The 24,230-nt window shown below is 38.1% G+C and overlaps 2 protein-coding genes across 2 annotated transcripts; one reads left to right on the plus strand and one right to left on the minus strand.

Annotated features, from left to right (window-relative positions):
* The first annotated feature begins 268 nt into the window (after positions 1–268).
* On the plus strand, positions 269–16,225 carry LOC115018749 (uncharacterized). The gene is made up of 30 exons (XM_029447952.1): positions 269–333; positions 2,013–2,086; positions 2,715–2,783; positions 3,410–3,477; positions 3,583–4,379; positions 4,445–4,762; positions 5,459–5,495; positions 5,575–5,612; positions 5,697–5,827; positions 5,911–5,989; positions 6,186–6,235; positions 6,633–6,680; positions 6,755–6,822; positions 6,937–6,977; positions 7,075–7,114; positions 7,644–7,678; positions 7,771–7,898; positions 8,019–8,136; positions 8,212–8,667; positions 9,115–9,271; positions 10,274–10,438; positions 10,670–10,792; positions 11,160–11,205; positions 11,290–11,393; positions 11,484–11,608; positions 12,248–12,619; positions 12,773–13,056; positions 14,450–14,551; positions 14,707–14,859; positions 15,460–16,225. Exons 1-30 carry the CDS (start codon positions 269–271, stop codon positions 15,561–15,563), a joined length of 4,395 nt encoding a protein of 1,464 aa, XP_029303812.1. The 3' UTR covers positions 15,564–16,225.
* Positions 16,041–23,453, minus strand: sms (spermine synthase). Its single transcript, XM_029448678.1, has 11 exons — positions 23,198–23,453; positions 21,574–21,694; positions 20,503–20,590; positions 19,896–19,960; positions 19,628–19,803; positions 19,070–19,224; positions 18,794–18,883; positions 18,274–18,388; positions 17,933–18,012; positions 17,528–17,643; positions 16,041–17,167 (listed from the first exon to the last, which is right to left on the minus strand). The coding sequence occupies exons 1-11, from the start codon at positions 23,241–23,243 to the stop codon at positions 17,137–17,139; spliced, it is 1,083 nt and encodes a 360-aa protein (XP_029304538.1). The 5' UTR covers positions 23,244–23,453; the 3' UTR covers positions 16,041–17,136.
* Between the last annotated feature and the right edge of the window lie 777 nt (positions 23,454–24,230).

The raw sequence follows: 24,230 nt of genomic DNA on the forward strand, positions 1-24,230 counted from the left end.
CAGCTCAGGAGGTGAACATTGTTGAGCCAGACAAAGGTAAAGGGAATGTATGTGACACCCGCCTGTTCAGGTTGACGTTCTAGGGGCGTGCCACATGCGTCAGCTATTGATCCTGCATGAGGAAGTGTATTCACACAGCAGCCTATCAACAACGAGTTTCTGTCAGTTAAGAGAAGAAAAAGCTCACCTAATGTTTTTTGCGTGGTTTTGTTTTTAGGTTAGAATTCAGCCACAGGAAGGTATGCTCCAAGAAAATGAAAATAAAATTATGAAAACTCCCGGCATTTGTTCTGATGGATCTTCATGTCGGCACACGTTTACCCCCTTTGTCAGGTAAAGTGGTGCTGGACCTGGTTTGAATCTGGATTATTTACCAAGCTTTATTCTAATTTAAGGCAGTAAGCTTTTATAATATCTTTGTATGTGTTTGTTTTTACCTTTCTGTCATATTATCTTACTTTATGTTTTTATTTCTTTGACTTAGTAAAGTTGCTGATAATAATTCTAAGAATATAATATTATAATATAATATGTTTTGGTACAATGAGATTATATTAAGGGGCTGAAGAAAACTTTCCAAAGAAGGATGGGTTTGTGAATTTTGCTGTTAATGTAAAATTCTGACTTCATCATCTACAAACAATGTGTTGGGCAACATTGTTCGTCTGTTTGCCTATTTCCCTTCTCATGTTATCTAATATCCCTTCTTTTTATTGTCATGTTAACGTCCTCAATTATATTTTTAGCACTCCCCATTGAAGCTTTACATATCTATATGGCTTGCTGTTGTCGTTGTTGTTATTGTGTGTACTGTGTAGGGGCCCTGGGTGCATGTGTTAGGTGCAGTGCTGAGCAGAGAGCTGTGAGAGAGATTAATAGACAGACACAACACATCGCTTAGTTTGGTTTGGTAGTTGAAAATAGAACTTTGGGCACAAATTCAATTTTCCCCATTCTGTCAATCCACAGACAGAAGCTGTGTTGATAGTGGTTCTTAAATTCAAAATATATTTAGGCTCAGATAGTGCTAAATTGTTATGTTGGTGCTGTGATTAAAACATATATTCTTCAATTTTGAAACGGCAGCCTTATGCTGTTTTTATTATGCATTTCTGAGGCTACTGCATGGTTAAATTAATGAATTTCATTTTATGTAAAACGTTGCTCCCTCGTAATTTTTACCAGCCCCTCAGTCAATTCATCCTGGCGCCAGTTAAGTAACAAATTTCAACCTAAACGATGATCTTTTGATAAAACTAACTAAGTAGTTTTGTAGTTTTCACAACGTTAACCAACTGTGACTGTGTGGTCGTATTAGAGGGAAGGAACAAACACAAATGTGGTTGTATGGGTTGGAGGACTTTTGAGTATTACATTACTGTATTACATAACTTTCCTATTTTATTTTCGGCTTTTTAAATACATTACTATATTAAAGCAGGTACCAGAGTTTAGAGAACTATAAATGCAAGTCTTCTGTTACCACAGAACTTCTTAATTCACTGCATGGTAACAGCATAGCTTCATAACGGATGTAAACACCTCTGGAAAGCTCTTTCCCAGGCAAACATTCCCCATTTGTTCATGGAAACCAACCTGTGTGTCTGTACTACACTCTATATATCACTGTTTGCACTTTCCCTAAGCTGTGATAAAGGTAATGTACTGGATTCTGATTAAAGGTGATTCTGAACAACGTTTGAGTGCTTGATTTGGCATTATCCATTTCTTTCTCAAGATATGGTTAATTCATTATCAAAACCAAAGACAAAAGCTTTACCACAGAATTACAGGAAAGACCTTCAGCATTTATTAGCATGCGTGTGATGGGAAGGTAATGGGTTCTCGTGATTAGCCTGAGAAACTTTTTGAACTCTTTCACCCTTTTAAACTGTTGTTCAACAATAGGTATTCAAAAGGGCTGAATGTCACTACAATAACTAAACCAGATGTTTTCATTTCATATAAACATTTGAAAAAGTGTTTAAATGATTGTGTTTGTTATATTACAGAGTGAAGAAGCCAAGTTCACATGTCAAACATCTCTACTGGTTTCAAACATTACTGCTGGCCGTCCTATTGGCAGGTATGTTCTCACAGCAGCTATGACAGAGCAGACAATGGAGCGTCAGCGTCTGTCATCTTAACTGGACTGACAACTCTGCAGCTCTATTTATATATTGCCAGTCATTCAGCGTTCTTCATGTCACACACACACACACACACACACACACACACACACACACACACACACACACGCACACACACACACACACACACACACACACACACACACACACACACACACACACACACACACACACACACTCTTTAATATGTTTCCCATCCTATTATATAGTTTATGAGTGTAGTCATATGAATAAAGCATTATATATATGCATTGTAATTCAATATGAATGCCCTCATAATGCACTATAGATGTGGTCTTCATTAAAAGTGTAACCAAAAACTGCATGTTTTCTTTATCTATTATTAGCTATTAATATACAACAAGATCCAACAAACCTAATTGTCAGTTGAAATACAAGAACTTCTAGCGTCTACACTGAAAGCCAGTGTCTACCATACAGTTGGCTGTAGGTCTCAATAATCACCATTAAACTGAAGTTGTGAAGTCGTGAAGTTGATTTCTTTCTTTGTAATACATTTTCTGTGCAGTCTGAACATAGTTATTCTTTCTTTCACGCCATCAGGTCAGGCTTCCTGTAATGAGACATCTGCTGCCCCTCCCCTTGTTCCTACAACAAAAGCCCAGACTTCAGGTAAAAGTTGACTGAAACATCCTATTTGTTGCCATTACAGTAGTAATCAGAAACACACAACTGTCATTCACAACCTTTCTTTTCTATCCCCAAACTGCTTCTATATGCTATAATGTGTCACTGGTTGAAAATAAAAACCAACTCCAAACGTCTGTCATCTATTCTGGTCTCAGTAACCAATGAAGACTAATGACAGGACACAAAATATGTTACATAGTAGAGCTAAAGGCTTGTCACTCGGTAGTTTCGACAACAGTGGAGGAGAAATATTCAGAAAAAAAAAAATTGTTAATAGTATTTTTTGTAAAACATTACTTTGTAAACAGCATTTTAATGTTGATTGCAGTGGAGCTACTACCTTATACAATGCTGTGTAGTGACATGCCCATATGTACCTCTCTGTACGGGCATTTACAACATTAGTCCTCGTTCTGTGTAAAAATGCATTGTGAAGTTCAGCTGAAGCTAAGAGGCTTGAAAAAAATTAGAAATGTTCTTTTAAGATTAACAGTTGTATATTGAACTATGTGGTTCTGGGATATGGATATTATCATTTGGGTTATCTCAGGATATTTCAATCTCTGCTGCATTGATTTTGACAACTACGTTCTGTCTTCTTACAACAGTATACTACTCGGTCGTTGTCTCTGTGGATGTCAATGGACAGAAGAATGAATCTGAAATCGTTGCCTGGGTATGTATGGGAATTGGTTATGGACTTGCGGCTAATTATAATACCGGATATATGATGTTTATATCCTGTAATTAAATATAATTAGCATTGTGTTCCATTCTTCAGCTTAAACAAGTGTTCAAAAACAGGCTGCACAGCTGTGTCTCTCCTAACCACGAAGAAACAACTGCCACACCTACCTCTCCACAAACTACATCTGCAAACACATCATATGTGACGACACTGCAAAGCTATAATAAAACTACAGCTATGGAAACCACAACGTTACAGAGCAACAGCACAACTACAGCTGCCGCAACCACCACGTTACAGGGCAACGACACAACTACAGCTGCAGAAACTACAACGTTACAGGGCAACAACACAACCACAGCATCAACGTTACAGAGCAACAATACAACTACAGCTGCCGCAACTACAATGTTGCAGGGCAACAACACAACTAACAATACAACTACAGCTGCCGCAACTACAACGTTGCAGGGCAACAACACAACTACAGCTGCCGCAACTACAACGTTACAGGGCAACGACACAACTACAGCTGCAGAAACTACAACATTACAGGGCAAAAATACAACTACAGCTGCAGAAACTACAACATTACAGGGCAAAAATACAACTACAGCTGCAGAAACTACAACGTTACAGGGCAAAAATACAACTACAGCTGCAGAAACTACCACGTTACAGGGCAACAACACAACTACAGCTGCAGAAACTACAACGTTACAGGGCAACAACACAACTACAGCTGCAGAAACTACAACGTTACAGGGCAACAACACAACTACAGCTGCAGAAACTACAACGTTACAGGGCAATAACACAACTACAGCTGCCGCAACTACAATGTTACAGGGCAACAACACAATGACAGCTGCAACAGCAACAACAACAGAGTTAACAAGCATCACCACAACTACACCTGCAGCAACAGCAATACAAATAACTACCACAACCACAGCGACAACCACAGCAACAACCAGAGCTGCAACCACAGCTGCAACTACAGCTGCAACCACAGCATTAAAAATAACTACCACAACCACAGCTGCAACCACAGCTGCAACAACAGCATTAACAAGCATCACCACATCTACACCTGCAGCAACTGCGATAAAAAGAACTACCACAGCTACAACAACAGCGTTAAAAAGAACTACCACAACCACAGCTGCAACAACAGCATTAACAAGCATCACCACAACTACACCTGCAGCAACTGCGATAAAAAGAACTACCACAACCATAGCTGCAACAACAGCGTTAAAAAGCACCTCCAGTAAAGACAAAGCAACAAGGAAACCAACAAGAAAAATATCAAACTCTGCCCGCAAAGTTCGTGAAATTAGGAACAGTGTGACACAAACCAGGTAACTGCAACAATTTCTTATAAAATAAATGAATGAAAGGGTGTAGATCCAAACATTTTCACAGTAGGCTTTAGACCACAATGGGAATCTCACCATTTCGTTGATATGACTATAAGCATTGATGTGCTTATATTTCTACACTGTGGGTAGGATGAGAATGCTGTAATTGTGTTGTCGTAAAAGTGACCTCATAATGAAAGTTAACTTCAAATTGCATAATGTGTTAGTGACAGGTTCCCTAAAGTCCATACTGTAGAAAGATCAAGCCTACCCTTTGTGTGATTTTTCATTTCCACACAATGCTTGCAAATAAAACCATTTAAATCTTTTTTTGTGACTAAAATGTAGAGTAACAGTAGCACAAGAATAGATGAGTCATAAAGTCAGTGAACTGACTCAGTAATGTCAGTTATACAGCTAAGTCTTTTTTTGCTAACATTTTCTAACCAAGAAGCCCGTAGCAATGTAAACATCTGGGGGTTGTTTTTATTGCTTATGAATTCAACTTTTTATTTGTAAGAGGAAGAATGTGATATCTCTTCTTGCAAAAGTTATATAGACTTTTTTAGATGCTTTAAATTAATCTTGTCTCAATTTATTTTCAGTGCGACCAGCAATGACAAAACAACTGACATATTTCAGGTAAGTTAACATTTAAATGTGTCCGTGGATAACAGTGTGTAAATAGAACGATCATGTGAATCGATTTATGTTTTAACAGGATATGGATGTTTCATGTGTCAAGAAGACTGCAATAAGGTAAGTGAAGTAACAAACTCATTTCAAATGACTAAAACAAGTGTAAAGAATCTATTTGTTGTTAACACCGACCTTATACTTCAGAAACACCAACTGTTCTGTGACGTTGAAGCTGAAGCAGAGCGTCCATTCATGTTGCATCCTCCGTACGCTCTGTTTGGCCAGTAACTCTTCTTCTGACATCCATGTGGTGGGAAAAACAGCAGATAGAATCAGTGAGTGCTGCATATGCTGAAACACATAATTACCTACCTAATCATTTTCTATAAAGCAATCAACCCTCTGTGTCATTGAACAGGTCGGCTACCAAATGAGTGCAATAACGATACACAAGAGCTAAACAGTTGCACCTATATTGGTCCAGACAGTGCATCATGGTAAGGTGTTATTTACAATGTTTTTTTAAAACTTATTTATAAGTGTTTTTTTAAGGTATTTATTAGTTGATATTTTGGGTAAATATATACAGTGTGATCGCATTATATATTGGCTTTTGCATTTTTTTAACATTGTATGAGGTTGTTAGGTGCTACACACACATTGTTTTCATCAAATGCTGCTTTCTTTCTACAGTGGGACAGCATATGTGGTTCCTCAAGGCAACTCAACTCACTGCGGGACAGGTAATCTCTGAACATTTCCCTTAAACATCTTCTAACCACAGAAAGTAAAGGAAATATTCAACCCCTACATTAACCCATGTTAAAACAATGTCAACCTAGACATTGTGACATTATTAAGTAGACATTACATGAAGACCAAGGAATTGTTACTTAACTTGAACAGCGAGTTGTGAGTGTAGTTCAAGGATTTAAAGAAATAGTTTTTAAGTACACGTTTGTCGGGTGCTTGCTGAGAATTTGATGAGAAGAATCTTTTTTATGAAGTTTAAAAATGATAGGGTACAAGTATGGGATGGTGGCAAAAAATGTTTGATAAAGACAAGTTGAATACTGTCCTTTACAGTGAATACAGTGACATTTGAATACAGTACACCAACATGTTTTTACATTGTTTCAGATAAGAAGAACAACACCTGCAGCTGCTCTGCTTACTGCAGTGGAACTGGTGAGTGTTTTATAACAAAGCCAACAGATTATTAATTAGATATAAATTAACTGTTGTTTTTTTGTTTTTTTTAGATGCATACTACACTTTTAACATTTCAATACAAGATTCCATGATGAACTTTTCATATGTCTTGTCCCTGGTAAGTTTACGTGCACACATAGGACATGCATGCACGAGTAAGTGTATGTTTAAGAATTTGTCTTTAATTTTGAGTCAATTAATTATCAAACTTTAATCTCTTGAATATTTACAGATTTCCAAACTAAAACAACCAAACTGCTCTTTAAGTTCAGAGTGAGTTTTGTCATTCTTCAATACAAAGCAAAGTTGTCAATAAATACCCTTTAATGAAAACTGTGCTATAATCACAATCTTTTCAATTCCTTTGCAGTGTTTCATGTCCGTTGTCCGCTGTTGCATCTGAATACAAGGTAATCAGCCACCAAAGCGCAGTCATTTTGCATTATCTACTGTACTATTTTAACGACAGCAAAACTAATCTAATTGAAACCAATAAAAACAATTTGCAATATGATCTACAGTAAAAACAAGTGATTCATCAATATGGCTTTTTGAATTGCTTTAAAATACATCTATCGTTTACTGTAGCTTATAATTAACCTAATTGATTAAATAACACATATTCACAGTGAACAAGCCAGCTAATTACAAGAGAGGTCCAATTGAGATATGAAGTGAAACATGTCGTTTTTGAGCGATGCATTTCATTGAGGAAATTGGCCAACAAAATGCATGAAGAGGAAATCTATGGCACTTGTCCACATTTTCTCTTTTTGAGCAGTTTAAACACCATTTAGCACTTGGTTCACATAAATTGAATATTATAGCTTTTAATGCTCAGAAGTACATGTTGTATAAATAAAATATAGAACTTATTTTAATGTGTTACTTCATCACCACTTCAGATAGTTTGACTAAAATGTAAACATTTCTTCTCAGGACGCCAATGTGGAATGTGAAAGCACATCAACAAAGTGAGTTTAATTCTCTTACCTGGAATATTTCGATGCACTGATACATTTGAACAGTGACTGAAATCTGTGCACTTCTGATTTTTTAATTCTAGTCTTCAAAGCTGCAAAGTGATTTTAGGGTTTGGCCATGAGGTTCCTATCTGTAACGTGTCGGCAGCCTTAAGGTTTTTGTTTCAGTCTGAGAAGGAAATCCGTTACAATGGACGAGTGACCCAAGCAGGTGTGTACACTAAGTACAGGGAAACAAGTCAATTCAACATCAATTCATACGTTCAAGAAAATAACTGCAAGGCTGTCCTGTAAAACTCCTCATTCATGTTTTGTCTTATGTGTCACACAGCAATTTGTGGAAATTCACTCGCCGTCAATCCACTAAAATCTACCTTGATGTGGATAAACTTAAGCCTAAAGCCTGCGACCTTTTGCACAGACATAGAAGAGTTTAACACCCAAACTTGGTTTGTATGATCTTCTTGCCACCATGTCCTCTGCACTAACTTGACAAGATCTTAATTTAACTTTTTTCTTTATAGTCAAAGAAATGTGCTTGTGGAGCTGGATGAGTGGTGTGTACAGGAGGCGTTTACCACACCCGGCCCAAATGTGACAACCGCACAACCAAACGCCACCACCTCTTCTGTAAATGTAACTTCATCCCCGCTGAACACAACTGCTGATGTCACAGAGTCAGGTTTGTTACCACCTCGGCACTGTGTACAACTCTGTTGCAACATTTGCATTATAACGTCATTAAAGTGTACCATTGTACCAACAGTGTTGACTGCAGCTGAAAGCCAAGCCAACGCACTGTTTGACATGACTGCAGACGTGTCCAAAATGAACTCCAGCCAGGTGGCTCAGCTGGTGTCTGAGCTGTTGAGACTTTTGTCGGGCCCGACGGTCAGCATGGCGCTGGGGAACACCTCCGTCCACATCGTCAGCAATCTGCTGGGTGCCTCTCCTGAGGTGCTGTCAGACTCCTCCAACAGGTTACAGATTCATTTACTTGACATTCTCTATTGTGTACTGTTAAAGTAATTAGATGGTATAACTCAGGGGTTACAGACCTTTTTTTGCACCTCAAATTGTTTTTATATTGACAATTTAGATTGCAAAAAGACGTCCACTTCTTATATGGGCTGCAGTCTAAGGTTCACACGCATGCGGTTTTATGTATTTTTGAATACCATAAGGGATAATGGACTCTTGTTTTGCACTCAGTGCCAAGTTAAATATAATCACCACAAAAATAATATTATTCTTTATATGTATATGTATATGATTATTACGCTTGTTTTTGACTCGGTAGCAAATGTTCCAAGGCTTAGTTCGGGTCTATGGCCCAGGGGTTAGGAACCACAGGTGTTACTGAATTGGCTCTAATATTATAATCATTCTTATTTTTCACAATACTAATTTATTTATTTTTTCATTAGCATTATAGAGGTTGTTGATACAGTGGGGTTGAAGCTGGTCATTCATGGAAATGCTGAGAACCTCTTGTCCCCCGCTGTGGCGCTGTCTGTGAAACCAGCAGATGGCAGAAACTTCCAGGAAACATTTTTCTCCATCTCAGATCCCAATAATGTTCAGGTATGACATGAATGTAGATAACATACGCCATTATGTTTAAATAAGTGCTAGTCTGTAGGATATTGGTTATTTTACAGCAGAAGTTGGAGGTTTTAGAGTTTTAGAGGTTTACTACTTAAACAGTAGTGGAAAGTAACTAAGTACATTTAGTCAAGTACTGAATTCAAGTACAATTTCAAAATGACAACTCATTGTAATTACATTAAATCAGTTTTTTTTATTATATTGCCTCTTCTCACATGTTTAAGAAGTCTGTGAGTTTTTATCAGTTCCACCAAAGAGACATTTCCCATCTAAACTTTTCAGATGGAAAATACTAAAATATAAATTCAGAATTGTGTAGTGGAACTTTTCTCTCCCAATAATAATGTCACAACCCCTCAGATTTATCTTGTGACCCTTTGGAAAGGAACAACTGGACTAAACTGTTCATCAAGTAGATAAAGCAGCTCCTCCTCAATCTGTAAATGAAAGCTGCTTACACATTGATGAATTAGTATGAATCATCTAATGATGTAACATTTAATAATATATCAGTCACAGGGGACATTTTACTAAAATACTTTAAGCACATTTTGGCGATAATACTGTTTTAACGTAAGCAGGATTTTGATTTTGAATGCAGGACTTTAAGTTGTATTGGAATCTTTCTACATTCAGTAAATTCTACAAACGTAAAACAATGTCATGACAAAGCTCTGTCATGGCTGTTGTTGTTTCTGCATGAAAACATGCAATGAGGTGAACTAGGTCAGCCTATTCCTTTCATCACAATGACATGACTTTTTTTATTATGATTTCTAAGCGTACATCCCTGGATTACATTTATTTTTGTACATGTGGTACCCAAGAAGAAATAGGTTGAGCTATTACAGCTCAGCTATTGCAAACTGACTGATTGATGTCAGTTGCCCTAAATTAAAAATAGGTTATATTAAAAGTCTATGATGATAAAATCTATTTGTTAAGCTTGTCACTGTTTGTGTCCCATGTGTGTTGCAGGTCCGTGGGGATTCCAGGCCCAGCCGGAGTGTGAGATCAGACTCCTCCATCCCTCAGGGCTCCATCAGGCTGCCCCCCACTCTCACAGAGGACCTGACCATCGAGCAACAGCAGCTGGCCTCCAGAGTCCAGTTCAATTTCTACCAGGAGAGCACAGTGTACCAGGTCTATACATTCAACAAACGTCCCATTCACAGAGAGATATGCACAGGGAGAAACAGAATTCTGGATTTTGATTTCAATACAGAAATGTGCATCATCTGTGTTTTTTATTTTGCATCCCTGATTTTGAGTTCTAAAGGAAACAGATGGGCCACATTTTTACAACATATTAAAACATTGTCTTCACAAACTGACAACTTGTGTTTCTTGTGGTGTCTCTAAATGGCCATGCAGGACAAATCTTTGGGAGACCGTAAACTCAATAGTGGGATCCTTGGAGCGAGTGTGGCCAACCTGACAATCAAAGAGCTGCAAGACGATGTCGTGATTCACCTGAGGAACACAGAGCCCGTTCCAGTAAGACATATATTTGTTAAAAGCCGTTTTTATAAGGCAAAGGTATGTTTGTCTAAACTTCATAGATGTGTTTACTTTTCTTCCTTAAATAAACTAAACTAGAAAAAGGTAAACCAGCGACTCTTAGTGTACAGCCACGTCAAATATTAACACAAGACTTTAGATCTGATTTCAAACATCCTTCTTTCTGAAAAATTAAGAACAAAGATGACATTTTTATGTTTAAGCAGCTGCAGTTTAAATACAGATACATAACTACTGTAAGAGTAGAAGAAAGTAAATTCCATCAGAGAAAGAAAAAGCATGATGTACAATTATAGAGATGGTAAACTAATACAAGCTTCTTGTACCTTTTCCCAAACTGCAGGCTAATTTTGTTGCTACATGTGTTTTCTGGGACTTCACATTAAATAGTAAGTTTTCCAACAATCTCTATCCGAATTAAATGAATATAAACAAAGATGAAGATGTGATTCATCTGTGTTTTCTACCGGCAGATGAATCAGGTGGTTGGAATCCAAAAGGTTGTTTTGTCCGAAACAGCACAGACAATGAGACGGTTTGTGCCTGCAACCATTTGACCAGTTTTGCTATACTGCTGGTGAGAAGATGATGATCATGCATCCTTTTGTTTGGTAAACACTTTTCCACTCTGCTGTAACTTTTCTTTTTCTTCTTCTTTTGCTTACAGGACCTCTCCAGAGAGCCTCTCATAAATCGTGTACAGGCTACCATCCTTACCTTTATTACATACATTGGCTGTGGAGTCTCTGCCATCTTCCTCTCGATCACCATCCTCACCTACTTGTCCTTTGGGTGAGTATTAGAATAAATTATACACATCCAACACATAATAATTACCACTGAAGTAAAATGCAGCTTGTGTTTTTGGATTCCACTATGAGTCCCATAAGGGCCCTGTTATGATAAAGTTACAGTGTTTAAAAATACATAAATAATACTTTGTGGTTTGGTGTCTTGGATTCTTGTCTCTTTTAGTTACCAAATACTCTCAAATCAGTAATTTATAGATATTAACAAATGATGAAAGATACTGGTCTCGGCTTTGTTAGTAATAAAGACAGGGCTAACATAATATAAAAGACATATTTAAACTTTTTAAATGTGGGTCTCATTGCATCTTGTGATGCAGTGTTAGGTACAGTGTAACATTTTCAAATGTAAAAGCTTGATCAACTTGAACACCAGACCAATTACTATAAGCTTATATATATGTATAAACTTTTAAAACAAATCTATATTCTTTTGTCCCTCAGACTGCTTTTTTTTACTACTAGAGTTGCCAAATAGATTTGACTTGTAATACAGTATTAAGAATAAATTCATGAAAAAGAGGCAGATCTTTTTTAACGGCGCTTCTTTACAGTAGACATATTGTTTATTGAGGAGAGACCACTGATGCTTGGTGTCGTCTAAACCATTTGTACATTGCAGGAAGTTGCGGAAGGACATTCCATCCAAAATCCTAGTCCAGCTGTGCGTGGCGCTGCTGCTGCTGAACTTGGTCTTCCTGGTGGATGCATGGCTGGCTCTTTACCCAGACGCTGTGGGCCTCTGCATCTCCACTGCCTGGTTCCTTCACTACTTCCTGCTGGTTACCTTCACCTGGATGGGACTTGAGGCCGTCCACATGTACCTAGCCCTTGTGAAAGTCTTCAACAGCTACATATCCCGCTCCATGGTGAAGTACTCGCTGGTTGGCTGGGGCGTCCCGATGATTGTGGTCATTATTGTCATTGCGATTGACAAGGATAACTACGGTCTTGTCTCCTATGGAAAGTTTTCCGATGGAACTAGTGATGAATTGTAAGTCTTCTGACAGACGCCGTTACAGTTGCATGCGCATTACTTACCACAAACTAAAGATATTCCACAAATAACAAGACACCTGAAATAAAACCTGCACAAAACAGAAGGCTAACCCTTTAAATTCTCTCCCATCCATGTCCTCTCCCACAGCTGCTGGCTGAAAAATGACATTGCGTTCTACGTGTCAGTGGTGGCCTATTTCTGCATCATTTTTGTGTTCAACATCGCCATGTTCGTGGTGGTGTTGGTCCAGCTGTGTCGGATAAAGAGGCAGAACCCTCACAATCTGCAGCACCGCAGCACGCTGCAGGATATCCGCAGTGTGGCGGGGATAACCATCCTTCTGGGCCTCACTTGGGGCTTTGCCTTTTTTGCCTGGGGGCCCCTTAACCTGCCGTTCATGTACCTCTTTGCCATCTTTAACTCCTTGCAAGGTGAGTTGACTCATATGGGTCTGGGTGTTAATGTAATAGTGGGTCTGTTAAAACTTGGGTAAGGTCTTTTCTTTGACCCAGTGTTAGTGTTATTTTTTGTATTACTGTTGGGTTATTTAATAGTCTGGTGGTGATCTGCTTTAAATAATCTACCCTAGCTCTTTATAACTATGCATGTCACTATTTGTCACTGATTGTTAATTATGTGTAGTTTTGAATGTCATGTTAATGTTTTGTACAACTAACAATACATCTGTGGCTGTTTTAAGCCAGGTAAAACTTGAGATTGTTTTGTCAAAATAAACATATTTAAAAGTAAAGTAAATAACCCAACTTTAATACAAAAATACTGAAAACAGTGCGTGTGTGGTCTTGTTACGACCACTGGACACTGCGTGAATGAGAACACTATTGTTTACTCTGTGGAGTAGATGGTGCTATATTTCCTGCCTCCAGTAGGTGGCACTATGACTATGGCTCAATGTTTTTGAGCGGATGCCGTCAGACCTGGATTCTTGGACTCGTGCGGCACTCGGCGCCACTGACTCGCGTGGTGTTCGCGCTACACTTGTGTGACATGCTCGGGCCACACACACACACGCGGTATTCAGGAAGTTGATGATACTTAGGATGGGTCCTTGTATACGTAATTTTTGTCTGTCATCATGTTTCTTCTCCTATCATATGTCTTTCCATTCAGGATACATTCTCTACGCACATTTCAGTGTTTTTACCATTTCAATAAAGCAATTAAGAAGCAGAAAAAGACAAACAAAGAAACACATTGCAGCAAATATTTAACCTTAATATATTTTATAACTTGGACTTCAAATAGATTTTTGTTTGGTTTTGATGATCGAGTGCCTGTAAAGAAAATATATGTTAAAAATCTTATTACCAAAATGACATAGGCAGAATTAGCCTAATAGAACCTTACTGTGTTCATGTGCTACATACAATCCTACCAGGACACACTAAAATACTGCACAGACTTTAAAACTGTAAAAACTAAAGTTTTATGTAATGAATTATATATAAAGTATTTTTTGTTTTCTTTATCCTTTAAGAACCAACCCTCTATCCGTCTGTCTGTACAGAAAATTGGAAAAAAAATGGAAACCCCTTTATACCCCTTATAAAAGACTCCCAATTACAAACACTATCAAAGGGTGTCATATAAAGTTGTGTGGTATTTAGCAAAAGAGCCATCAAGTTCAGAACTTTTCAGTCAAAAGTCTGACATCTCACAGACCCCTAAAGAAAAAATGTTTATTGCAAAACTGCAATAAGTCCAGCCAACTGTAAAATGATTTAATACCACAAATGTAGACAAACTGTGTATGCCGTATGCATGTGATACACTGTACATATAAATGCTGTTTCTGTTTTGTAGGTTTCTTTATATTTGTGTTCTACTGTGCGGTGAAGGAAAATGTGAGGAAGCAGTGGAGGACGTTCCTGTGCTGCGGTAAAATGAGACTAGCAGAGAACTCAGGTTAGAGATCTTCACTTTACGCTTCACAACTCTACCAGTCTGGCTACAAACCTTTACCTCCTCTGTTTGTTTTCTCATTCCTTTGACTACGAACATCTGTGGTAATTACACATCAATGATTAAGTTACATTTCACCTTTCATCATCTTTCAACAGAATGGAGCCGCACTGCAACACAGAAAATTGCAAAGAAATCCTCAGAGACCAGAGTTACATCTCTTCATTCCTCACAGTCGTCCCAGTCAAACAACTCATCCAGCTCCACTTCTTTCCTCGTCAGTGACTCTTCAGAGCTGAATAATGGCGTTGGTAAGTGAAGACAGTCGGCCATCGTGATTATGGGAGTCGCAGCCTCCTGGCTTTAAGATGTTTTAGCCACTCATAACAAATTGTGACCATTAAACTACTGATTCATACACTCACACTTAAGCTTTAGGTTAACACAAGGTTAGTAGCAGAATGTACTCAACCTGCACAACTATGTAAACAACAGGTTTAATCTATTGCTGCTGCTCTTTGAATGTATCTGTTTTTACCTTGATTATACATGCGTTTAGTCTGCTGTGATGAGTGTTTAATGGATAGCAATTGTAAATTGTCTATGGACTGCAATAGTATCATACAATAAGATAGTATTACATTACCACATAGGTATTATTCAAATTGGGATAGAAGTGAAGTTAAATGTTTTTTTGTTTTAACAGGAACCCACCCTTTTTTTTTTTTAACTACATTTAATTCTTCCACACTTGCAGGTGTGCATTAGGTTACGTACAGAAAAAAATAGAAAACAAATATATATATATATATAGCTAAAAACGATTAAGTATTTCAGATTTATTAAATTAGTGGTCCATTTAACAATGCTATTTCCAAAAATAGACATAATACATTAGTGCTGGGTTACAGGTAGCCCATTTGAAGACAGAACCATCACGGCGGATGAAGACCCCAGTATGGATGTCGTCCTCAACGAGATCAACATGCAGTACAGAAACCAACAAACGCCCTGATCCAGAAAGTGACTGTTTATTGGCTCTTATTTTGAAATACTTGTATATAATGTTAATAGAAAGTAAGTTATGTTCTGTCCATCTGCACGTCACTTGTGTTATATGACTTGTAATGGGGCAATGGAAATCCTATATTATGGCACTTAGCTTTTGTACTTTCCTATATTCATACTTTTCTTAGTTGTATTTGCACAAGATACCTGAAGGACATGTTTTAATCACTATAAGTAGTCATATTTCAATGGTACGTTGCATATACTGATGTTGACCCATGATTCAATATCAGGCCAAGAGACTGGTATCAGTTTTCACTTCTATTAATCTTTCAATGTAATTACAGAACACAACTGTGCAAACTTCTATCAATGGCCCATGTTGTATCTACATTGTATCCTGTTCCCTGTTTGTATTGACATGCTTTCTTAGAAGGGTGTCCATGATTATTATATATTAATTTATTAAAATAAAGTTAAGACATTTTCCCCCTAAAACACTTTTTATTGTAGAGGTCACAGAAAGTATCTCAAGTGGGACAGAACAGCATTTGGTGAAATTATACTGAATAAATAAATGTAACCGAGTCCCACAGGGTTGACCACGACTAAACGTGCTGTGTACTGTATATGCAAGCTACATTCACCGTCCTTTACATGCACCTAACACAGTCTTAAAAAACTTCAAATATATTGGAGATACCAAAAAAAGGTGCTAATAGAACATGACAAAACAGCACAAGCACAGAGGTGGCATTAAAGTGGTGGAATAGTTTCCCTTTTAAAACACATTTGGACTTAAACATTTCAGTCTCACTGGGCATGATCACATAGCGTTGATACAATCTGAAAGAATCGAATCACATTTGAGAGGCAGTAACAAAAGAACAGAGCTTAAAAAGCAACTCAGTTTAGCTGTGCTGAGCCTATACAGCGGCCTATCACACAACATGAGCTCATAACTCGAGAGTAAAGAACCTTAGGAAACCCAAAAAAAAATAACCAAGAGAACAAGCGGCTGTTGTAAGATGAGCTACACCACATTATGTGTGCATCACATCACTGTTTAAACATATAACAGTTCCTTAAGAGTACATGCAAATGGACATTCCAAATCAAGTAACACAAACGAAATGCAACTGTTCAAGTTGTAGAAAAAAATGGTAAAACAGGAAAGGAGAAGGAAGATTAGGGTAGAATGGGGTCAATAAAGATGGGAAAGTAAAACCACCATTGTACCCCTTGAGATGTGCTCAGATTGAACGTAAAGCCAGTTTTCATCTTGATTTATTCACTTTAATTTGACTGAAGGAGTGTTTTTGCAAAACAGCCAATCACAAGAGGCATACACTGTCACGAGTGTGTGGAACTCCAGGTATGTTTCTTATATTTCCTCAAATAGACTGTTGTTGATTTTTTTTTAATTAAAGCCCACATAACAAAGCATTTATCCAAACTTTGTGTTGCCTGTAATGGTCATGTCACACTCAGTCTGAACACATCTTTAAGGCTACAGCAGAAATGGGAGGAGCGTTCACATTCCAGCTGCTGGGGATTTAAGCAGAGAAATCTGGAGGTCTTTACTTTTTCCATACGGAGTAAAAAACCCATCTGACACAATAGAATTAAGGAAAGTGCACAACAAAATATGACAGCATGGAAAATGGGCCCATTTAGGAATATATGAACAATTCATAACATCATCACAAGGCGGCTCTCATTTCTATCAGTTATGATAACACGGTGCCTTCAGACACACAGGTTATAAAGAAGCAAATAAATCACAGCAATGAAGTTGGCGAGTACATTATCATTACTAATAGAAATAAGGGCCACATACATTAGATCCAAATCCTAATAAGTTAAATATTCTAACATAAAAACTTTTAGGAGAGGTTGTAAATGGGATATGAACACATTCAGTCAGTGTAGTTTGTTTTTTTGAGCGACATGGAACTGATGAAAGGATACTGCTCCAAGTAGGAGGGCACACACGCCACCTCTTTGGAGAAGCCCACGGAAGACGAGAGTTTCTTCAACTGTTCTTCGTACAAAAGCAGCGCCTCTTTCATGGTCACTGCGTTACCCTGGTGACCAGAAGCAGAAAGTGACGGTTATAAATGCCAAAGCTTAGCCACAATAAAATAAATAAAATTATTTCCCTATTCCATTAAATATACATTGACAATTTGAAACAAAAACGTTATATAAAATCATACAACTCCCTCCGTCCAATCAAATGACCCTGCCAGTCTCTCCCTATCCAGCTGGTTCAAAATGCAGTTCCACTTGGGTTTTAAAGATTTAAAAGGTTGCAGAAGTTTTCAGTAGAAATATTTAGATAACATACTCAGCAGTTACTAAAAAACAACTTACCTGTGTTAAATATTTCCCAGAGGGGTGCAGGACCTTTATAGACAGATCTAAGATGAGACGCAGGAACTCCCATGTAGAGTCTACGACAAGCAATTAGAAAGGTTAAGGCGCACGCTAAACCATTTGAGCTTGTTCATGCAACACCAAGGGAACGAAGTAAGCCCTTGGCAGCCGCCAAACACAGGATAAATGTTGGCTGTGGTAGACAGGTGTTGCATTCATTCAGGATATATTCCATACGTCTACTGTCTGGTGTCACTGACTCAGTTTGTTCAGAAGTGGCAGGTGAGGTAAAAACACAACACCACAAATATACAATATAAAAAAAGAAATACAGAAACCTTCTTCTGGCTCCGTGGATATCGGGATTGCAGTCAAGTCATTAATTACGTAATCAAATGTCTTTTCTTCCATGACATACTTCCTCAGCACAGGGACACAGTCTTCAACTAGTATCTGCAATGCAGGAGACAAAGAGCATCCACTCAACTTTCTTTCACTTGCAAAATATGCTCAATACATACCATAAATAAATTCAGTTCAAGCTCAAGACTGTCCCCGTTTTGTTTATCTTGTGCACCGTATGCATGCATGACGCGATGCACAGTTCTACCATTGGTGTCACACTCATCAACAGGTGGTGGGACTGGGAAGAAGACTGCGAGCGAATGTAAACAAAGCTGGATTTAAAATACTCACTCTGCTTTGTTAAATGTTTTATGGAGGAAGGAAAAGCACTCAACACGTTTGTTTACAAGAAAACCCCACATGGCAGCTTTAACTCAGCCAGTTCAGGTGCAACAATGTTAGTCTGAAGAGGTAGAGCTTCACTGTGACAATGAATAATCATTCAGCACTCACTTGGTAACAGTCTCCCTTGAGGCTGTCGAGGATATTGCCACAAGTCTTTCTCATGTACTTTTTGCACGCGTCTATCACCTTCTGGTCAATGTGCAGAGTTGGTTAAGGAATGATCCATCAGGTGCAGATGTTCAATATACAGGCTTTTTGTTTTTGTGCGCAAGTTTTGAAACTAAGTCAACGCGACATACATGTTAGTAAAACGCTGAGAGATCATTCTATATTGCTTTAGGGAAAAAACTAAATCACAATACAAGAATAAAAAAAAAAGGATATATCCAACATGGTGATCATCTTTGGCTTTTGTTTGACCATCTCAAAAAGGATGCCTCCATCACCTCCTCCTAATATCAGCACCTCCTTTCCAGCATAGTTCTCTCTTCCACTACCCATGATGGCTTGGGTGTAAGCCAAATCACTCTCTGCCAGGTCTGCAGGAAAAATTAATCATTTACACATTAAAATAATCGATAGATTCTTATAAATAATACAGACCATCGCAATACCTTTGGATTAACGGATGAAATTATAACCGGGTACATTTTATTTGATTAACACCAAGTCTCCTTCAAAACGTGTGTGTATACATTTTATTCTCTCTCTCTCTCACTCTCTCTCACTCTCTCTCACACTCTCTCACTCTCTCTCTCAATCTCACTCTCTCTCTCACTCTCACTCACTCTCTCTCTCTCTCTCAATCTCACACTCTCACCCTCTCACACTCTCACCCTCTCACACTCTCACCCTCTCACACTCTCAATGGATGGAGCTAAACTGTATCTTGTGTCTCAAAATGACAAACATGTCATGCAGTGTAGTGTTGTATACACTCACTTAGGTCATCATCGAGTATTAGGACATTTCCGTACTGCTCCGAGTGCAATATCTTTATGTTTTGGTATGCAGAATCTTCCTCATACACCATCTTGTTCATGTCATACTCAACCAGTCTGCCGTCGGTTGTGGGCCAGTATCGGTCAACTTCTGCTCCTCGTACAAGGGCTGGGAGCCTTGGGGGTGATAAAAATTCATCAATATTACTGAAATACATGAAATACAGCGATCGCCTTTATACAACATGAGCAAAGCCATGAAGCCTTACCTTTTAATCCTTGTAATATTGCCATTTAAGATCATCTTTAGCTTCGTTTCCAGTGCATTTAAAAGCTGGAGAGAAACATTGAGGAAAAAAAGATTTCATCAACTAGTGGTATACTTTATAGTGCTACATGGGCAGCACTTTAACGCCAACACACACAGGCAGTGAACAATGCAGCAGCCATATCGTTTCACTGAGCTCTGTATATATCTACTGGTGCTCCACCACAATTAGAGGTACATCTGTATTTCTAGAGGACTGCTAAATGTGCTGTCCATGGGAAAGTGCATGTAGACAACATGTGCAGGCAATAATGTTGGACACTGGTCCTCATCTTATGTGTCACATATCCAAAGCTATTTAAGAAGGAAAGGTTTGATGCTGTTCTTACCATCATCATGTCCTTGCAATATGTTTTATCTCCAGAAAATACTGTACAAGGAGGTTTACTAGTAGTCTGATTTTCTGTGTATTGTCAAGTTATGAAAGTTATTACATCTCCTGACAAGCATTCAAAAATGACAACTTTACGTGACATGCTGCACTGTGGGACATCCTGTGTGTTTTGGCTTTTAGGTAAAAGGTCTTGTGTATTTATTTTTTCACCTACATTGTCTAGTTGTGCAATGTTATCCTCTTGGTAACTCTGTAGATCAATGGTGACCAACCCGTGGGAGTGCACACGCAGAATAGCAAGCCTGAGAAATGAAGTGGTAAAGATAAAGAGATGCACACAAAGCAATAAAGTGAGAAGAACAATCCATTTAACTACATTGAAACCTAAATTAGGAGAGTCCCCGACTAAGAGAGCGATGCAAAGAAACAGCTGTTTCTACTCGCTTCCCCTGCTGATTTGACCGAGAATCGTTCAGAAATCCTAAATATATTCAGCGCTCTGATTAATAAATGTATTCTTTGGTTTTGAAACAGTAGCTTTACGTTGTCGTTTTAGATGCTGCTCTGATGGTCACGCAAATGTAGATGTACATGGTGATTAATTCAGCACACTAAGGAGATTGGTTGAAAGCACATTAGTTATTTTTATTAACAGTATTATTTATACCAAAATAGGCTACAGATCAGGATTTCATGGGTGAAACCAAGCAATTCAGACATTCAGCACCCCAATATAGCCGGAATTGTTTCCTAACCGAAGTCGACGGTAAGATTTGACGTTGAATAGTCGACTATTCGGGGTCACCCCTACACAAAATCTATATTTTCACAAACCCGCACCCTGATGCCTTGAAAGGTTTGTCGTTTCCTCTTTTGCAAAGGACTTTGAATGGTGACAAATGTTAACAGTGGAAAGCATGAATAGATCCAGTACACACCTCCTGACCATCAGTGTGCTCAGTAAACCAAACGGACTTACATATCAGGGTTCTATATTCAAAACAAAAGACAATATATGTCTAGTTGTAGGCTAATCTTACAGAACAAACAACCCCTAGCAAAAAGTTTTAATTTATGACTTATTCATTTCCAGACGGTAAACTAACTAAGAGCACACCCGTACTCAGATCATTTTAAATAAAACTTTAACTGTCATGTGGCAGGATTAAAATCTAATATTATGTAATAAACTACATAACTCTGAGATGTTTCTGAGACTGCCTGCATCTGTGCCACATACCAAAGAAAAACAAAGCTTTTGCTTAGCAAAGAATGTTGTTCTTACCGGCCATTCTTCCCTACAAAAGTACCAAGGTATCCATGCCCATTTGTTTCATGGACAGTCTCGGTCATTTCCTGCTCAAGAAATATGGACTGTAGAGGAGGGACTGTCGAAGCAGAGTCAACTGGGATGAGAGAGAGGGTGGAAGACAATTATAAATTAGAATTCTCTGAATCAGCGGTGAAAGAAGTGATCAGATGCTGTCATTAAAAGAAAAATGTGACAATGAAAAAATACTATTACAAGTAAAAGTCCAGCCATAGTAATGCTTAAGTAAAAGTACAGAAGTATTATTAGCAAAATGTACTTTATGTTTTTAAGTAAAAGTGCTTCTTATCCCGGTAGAAAGGCCCCCCGACAGTGTCATATAACTGTACTTTATACTACTGGAATATTACTAAATTATTATCACATGTAAGCATCATTTTAGGGTTATAGCTGATCAAGGTTGAGCTAATCTTAAGCGATGTATTTACAGTTGGGTAGTTTAATGCAATGTAAAACAAAAACATTTGCAGATTACATTTTCATTACAGCATTTAAAAATCTTAATCTGCTCATTTTCACTATCAAACAAATGTCTTAAAATACAGTAGAGTACAAGAACAGATCACAACAGTACAATACTTGAATAAATACTTGGTAACCACATGCACCACTTCACTACGTTTAAAACAAAAAAGGAAGCTCCACCACATCCTGCTAGGTAGGTAGGACTGCTCCTCTGATAAGAAAATAAGTTACAGCCATGCTTTAACATACTGAGGATTTTCATTTTTTGCTGCTTTAAACTACACTATATTACTTTTTACATTTATGTAACAATCATAGTTACTTTTCAAATTAAGAAGTACTTAAATCATTAAAAAAATACATTGCTATAAATGTAACTACCCAACAGTGTATGAAGCAGTTAAACTTAACCAGCTTTCATTCTAATAATCTTGTACTTTTGCTTAAGGAGACATTTAAATACCTGGCTTTTACTTGAAATTGAGTATTTTTGTAATGTGATATTGAAGTCATTTAAATCCTAGATGTAGCTCTTCTTTTTAATTTACCATATAGTCACATACTTCATTATGGCTGACTTAAGTAACATTTCCTGTAACTTCTATTTTGAGACAAGTAGGTTAATGCTGGTCTAACGGCGGTTTAAAAGCTCGAGCACATTTTAACCGGTCCCGGCATCAGCCCACACCGCTCACGTTTACAGGACGTTACATTCTCAACACAAAAACTACAGTAATGGGTGAAAATGCGCAACTTCCTGTGCGACAGAGCAGGCTTGACCATACTTTATTCACACTGTTAGCCAGAGGGGTATTGAGCCTCTATCAAGAGACTGAATGAGAAAAATGTAACGTCTAAAAAACGACTATACAAATGACATTAAGATTAAATATTTTGCCTATAATAACGTTTAGGTGTAAACCCCAACTTGTCAAATTATACATATGTATATGCCATTATCAGCCATGTTTCATCCCAATCAATACAGCGTTGCTGTTTTGAAGGGCAGTGGCAGGTTTAGCAGGCTAGCCAGCTAACTAGCATGCAGCCCTGATGCAGTGGCTGTAACCTGAATGAACTGACTGTATTCAGCCGCTCGTCGCGCTCATCTTACCTGCCGTAGAGAGCTTGAAGTCGAGAGTATAATGTCGCAGAGCCATGTCTGAGTGCAACCGTCATCCATGCCTGGGAATAGGCAGGCTGCGAGTATTTATCTGCAGAGACAGAGGGAGGGCCCTGCTACCACTGCTGCTATCACTGCCCACTACACCAAACCAGGCACTGTCTATGCCCGGGGTGATGCGGTGACAGAGCAGAGAGTCAAACACGAGACGAGAGAGAAATCTTCCGTCAGTGCGTGGTCTTTGCATTGGCGCGCTACACTGAAAAGTGAAAGTGGGCTAAATTCCAGTTCAATCTCTCTTCTATTTATATTTACGTTCACGTTTTTACATTCACTTATCTAATAACACTTTTAAAATGAGACACAAGAGCCACTCATGGTTCGTATTTCTTTAGTATAGGTTTTAAACATGTTAAAAGTGAGCATGTGCTTGTATTTTGTTCACTGTTCATCTTGAACTGGTACTTTTGATACAAAATCAGGGGGGAATATGCAACAAAAAAAAGCAGCAGAAACGACTTTGTGTTTCTTAATGTTTTATGAAGATGCAGAAAACAACACATCGATTTTAAATCGTCAGTATTTGCTCTATTGTCTCAAAGCCTGATAATGAAAATCAGACTTCTTGTGAGGACGCATCACCTTCCAAATAATAGCGCAAAAGTCTTGCAACACATTTACACCAATTTATTTGAATAATACAGCTCCTGCCAGGAGATTATTATGGGACCTTGATTTGTTTGAATTGTGATCATAAGTGCATGTAGTGGGTAGGCCTATGCTATATGAAGTCGTTGGGAAATAAACAAATAACTAGCTTACACCCTGCAGTTATTTGTTACACTAACAAATAGCCCTGCAGTGTGTGAGCGAATTATTTTTGAACCTGCTGTCTTTGGTTTAATGTGCATGGATAGTCCTCATACGTCGTTTGGACATAGGCCTACATTTAAAAAGAGGGTGATAGTTAAACTAACTGCAGATCAACAATTGTAGGTGTGGGGAAACACTTAATATGGAATGA

This window comes from Cottoperca gobio, chromosome 14, assembly GCF_900634415.1.
Source record: "Cottoperca gobio chromosome 14, fCotGob3.1, whole genome shotgun sequence".
NCBI classification, from domain to species: domain Eukaryota; kingdom Metazoa; phylum Chordata; class Actinopteri; order Perciformes; family Bovichtidae; genus Cottoperca; species Cottoperca gobio.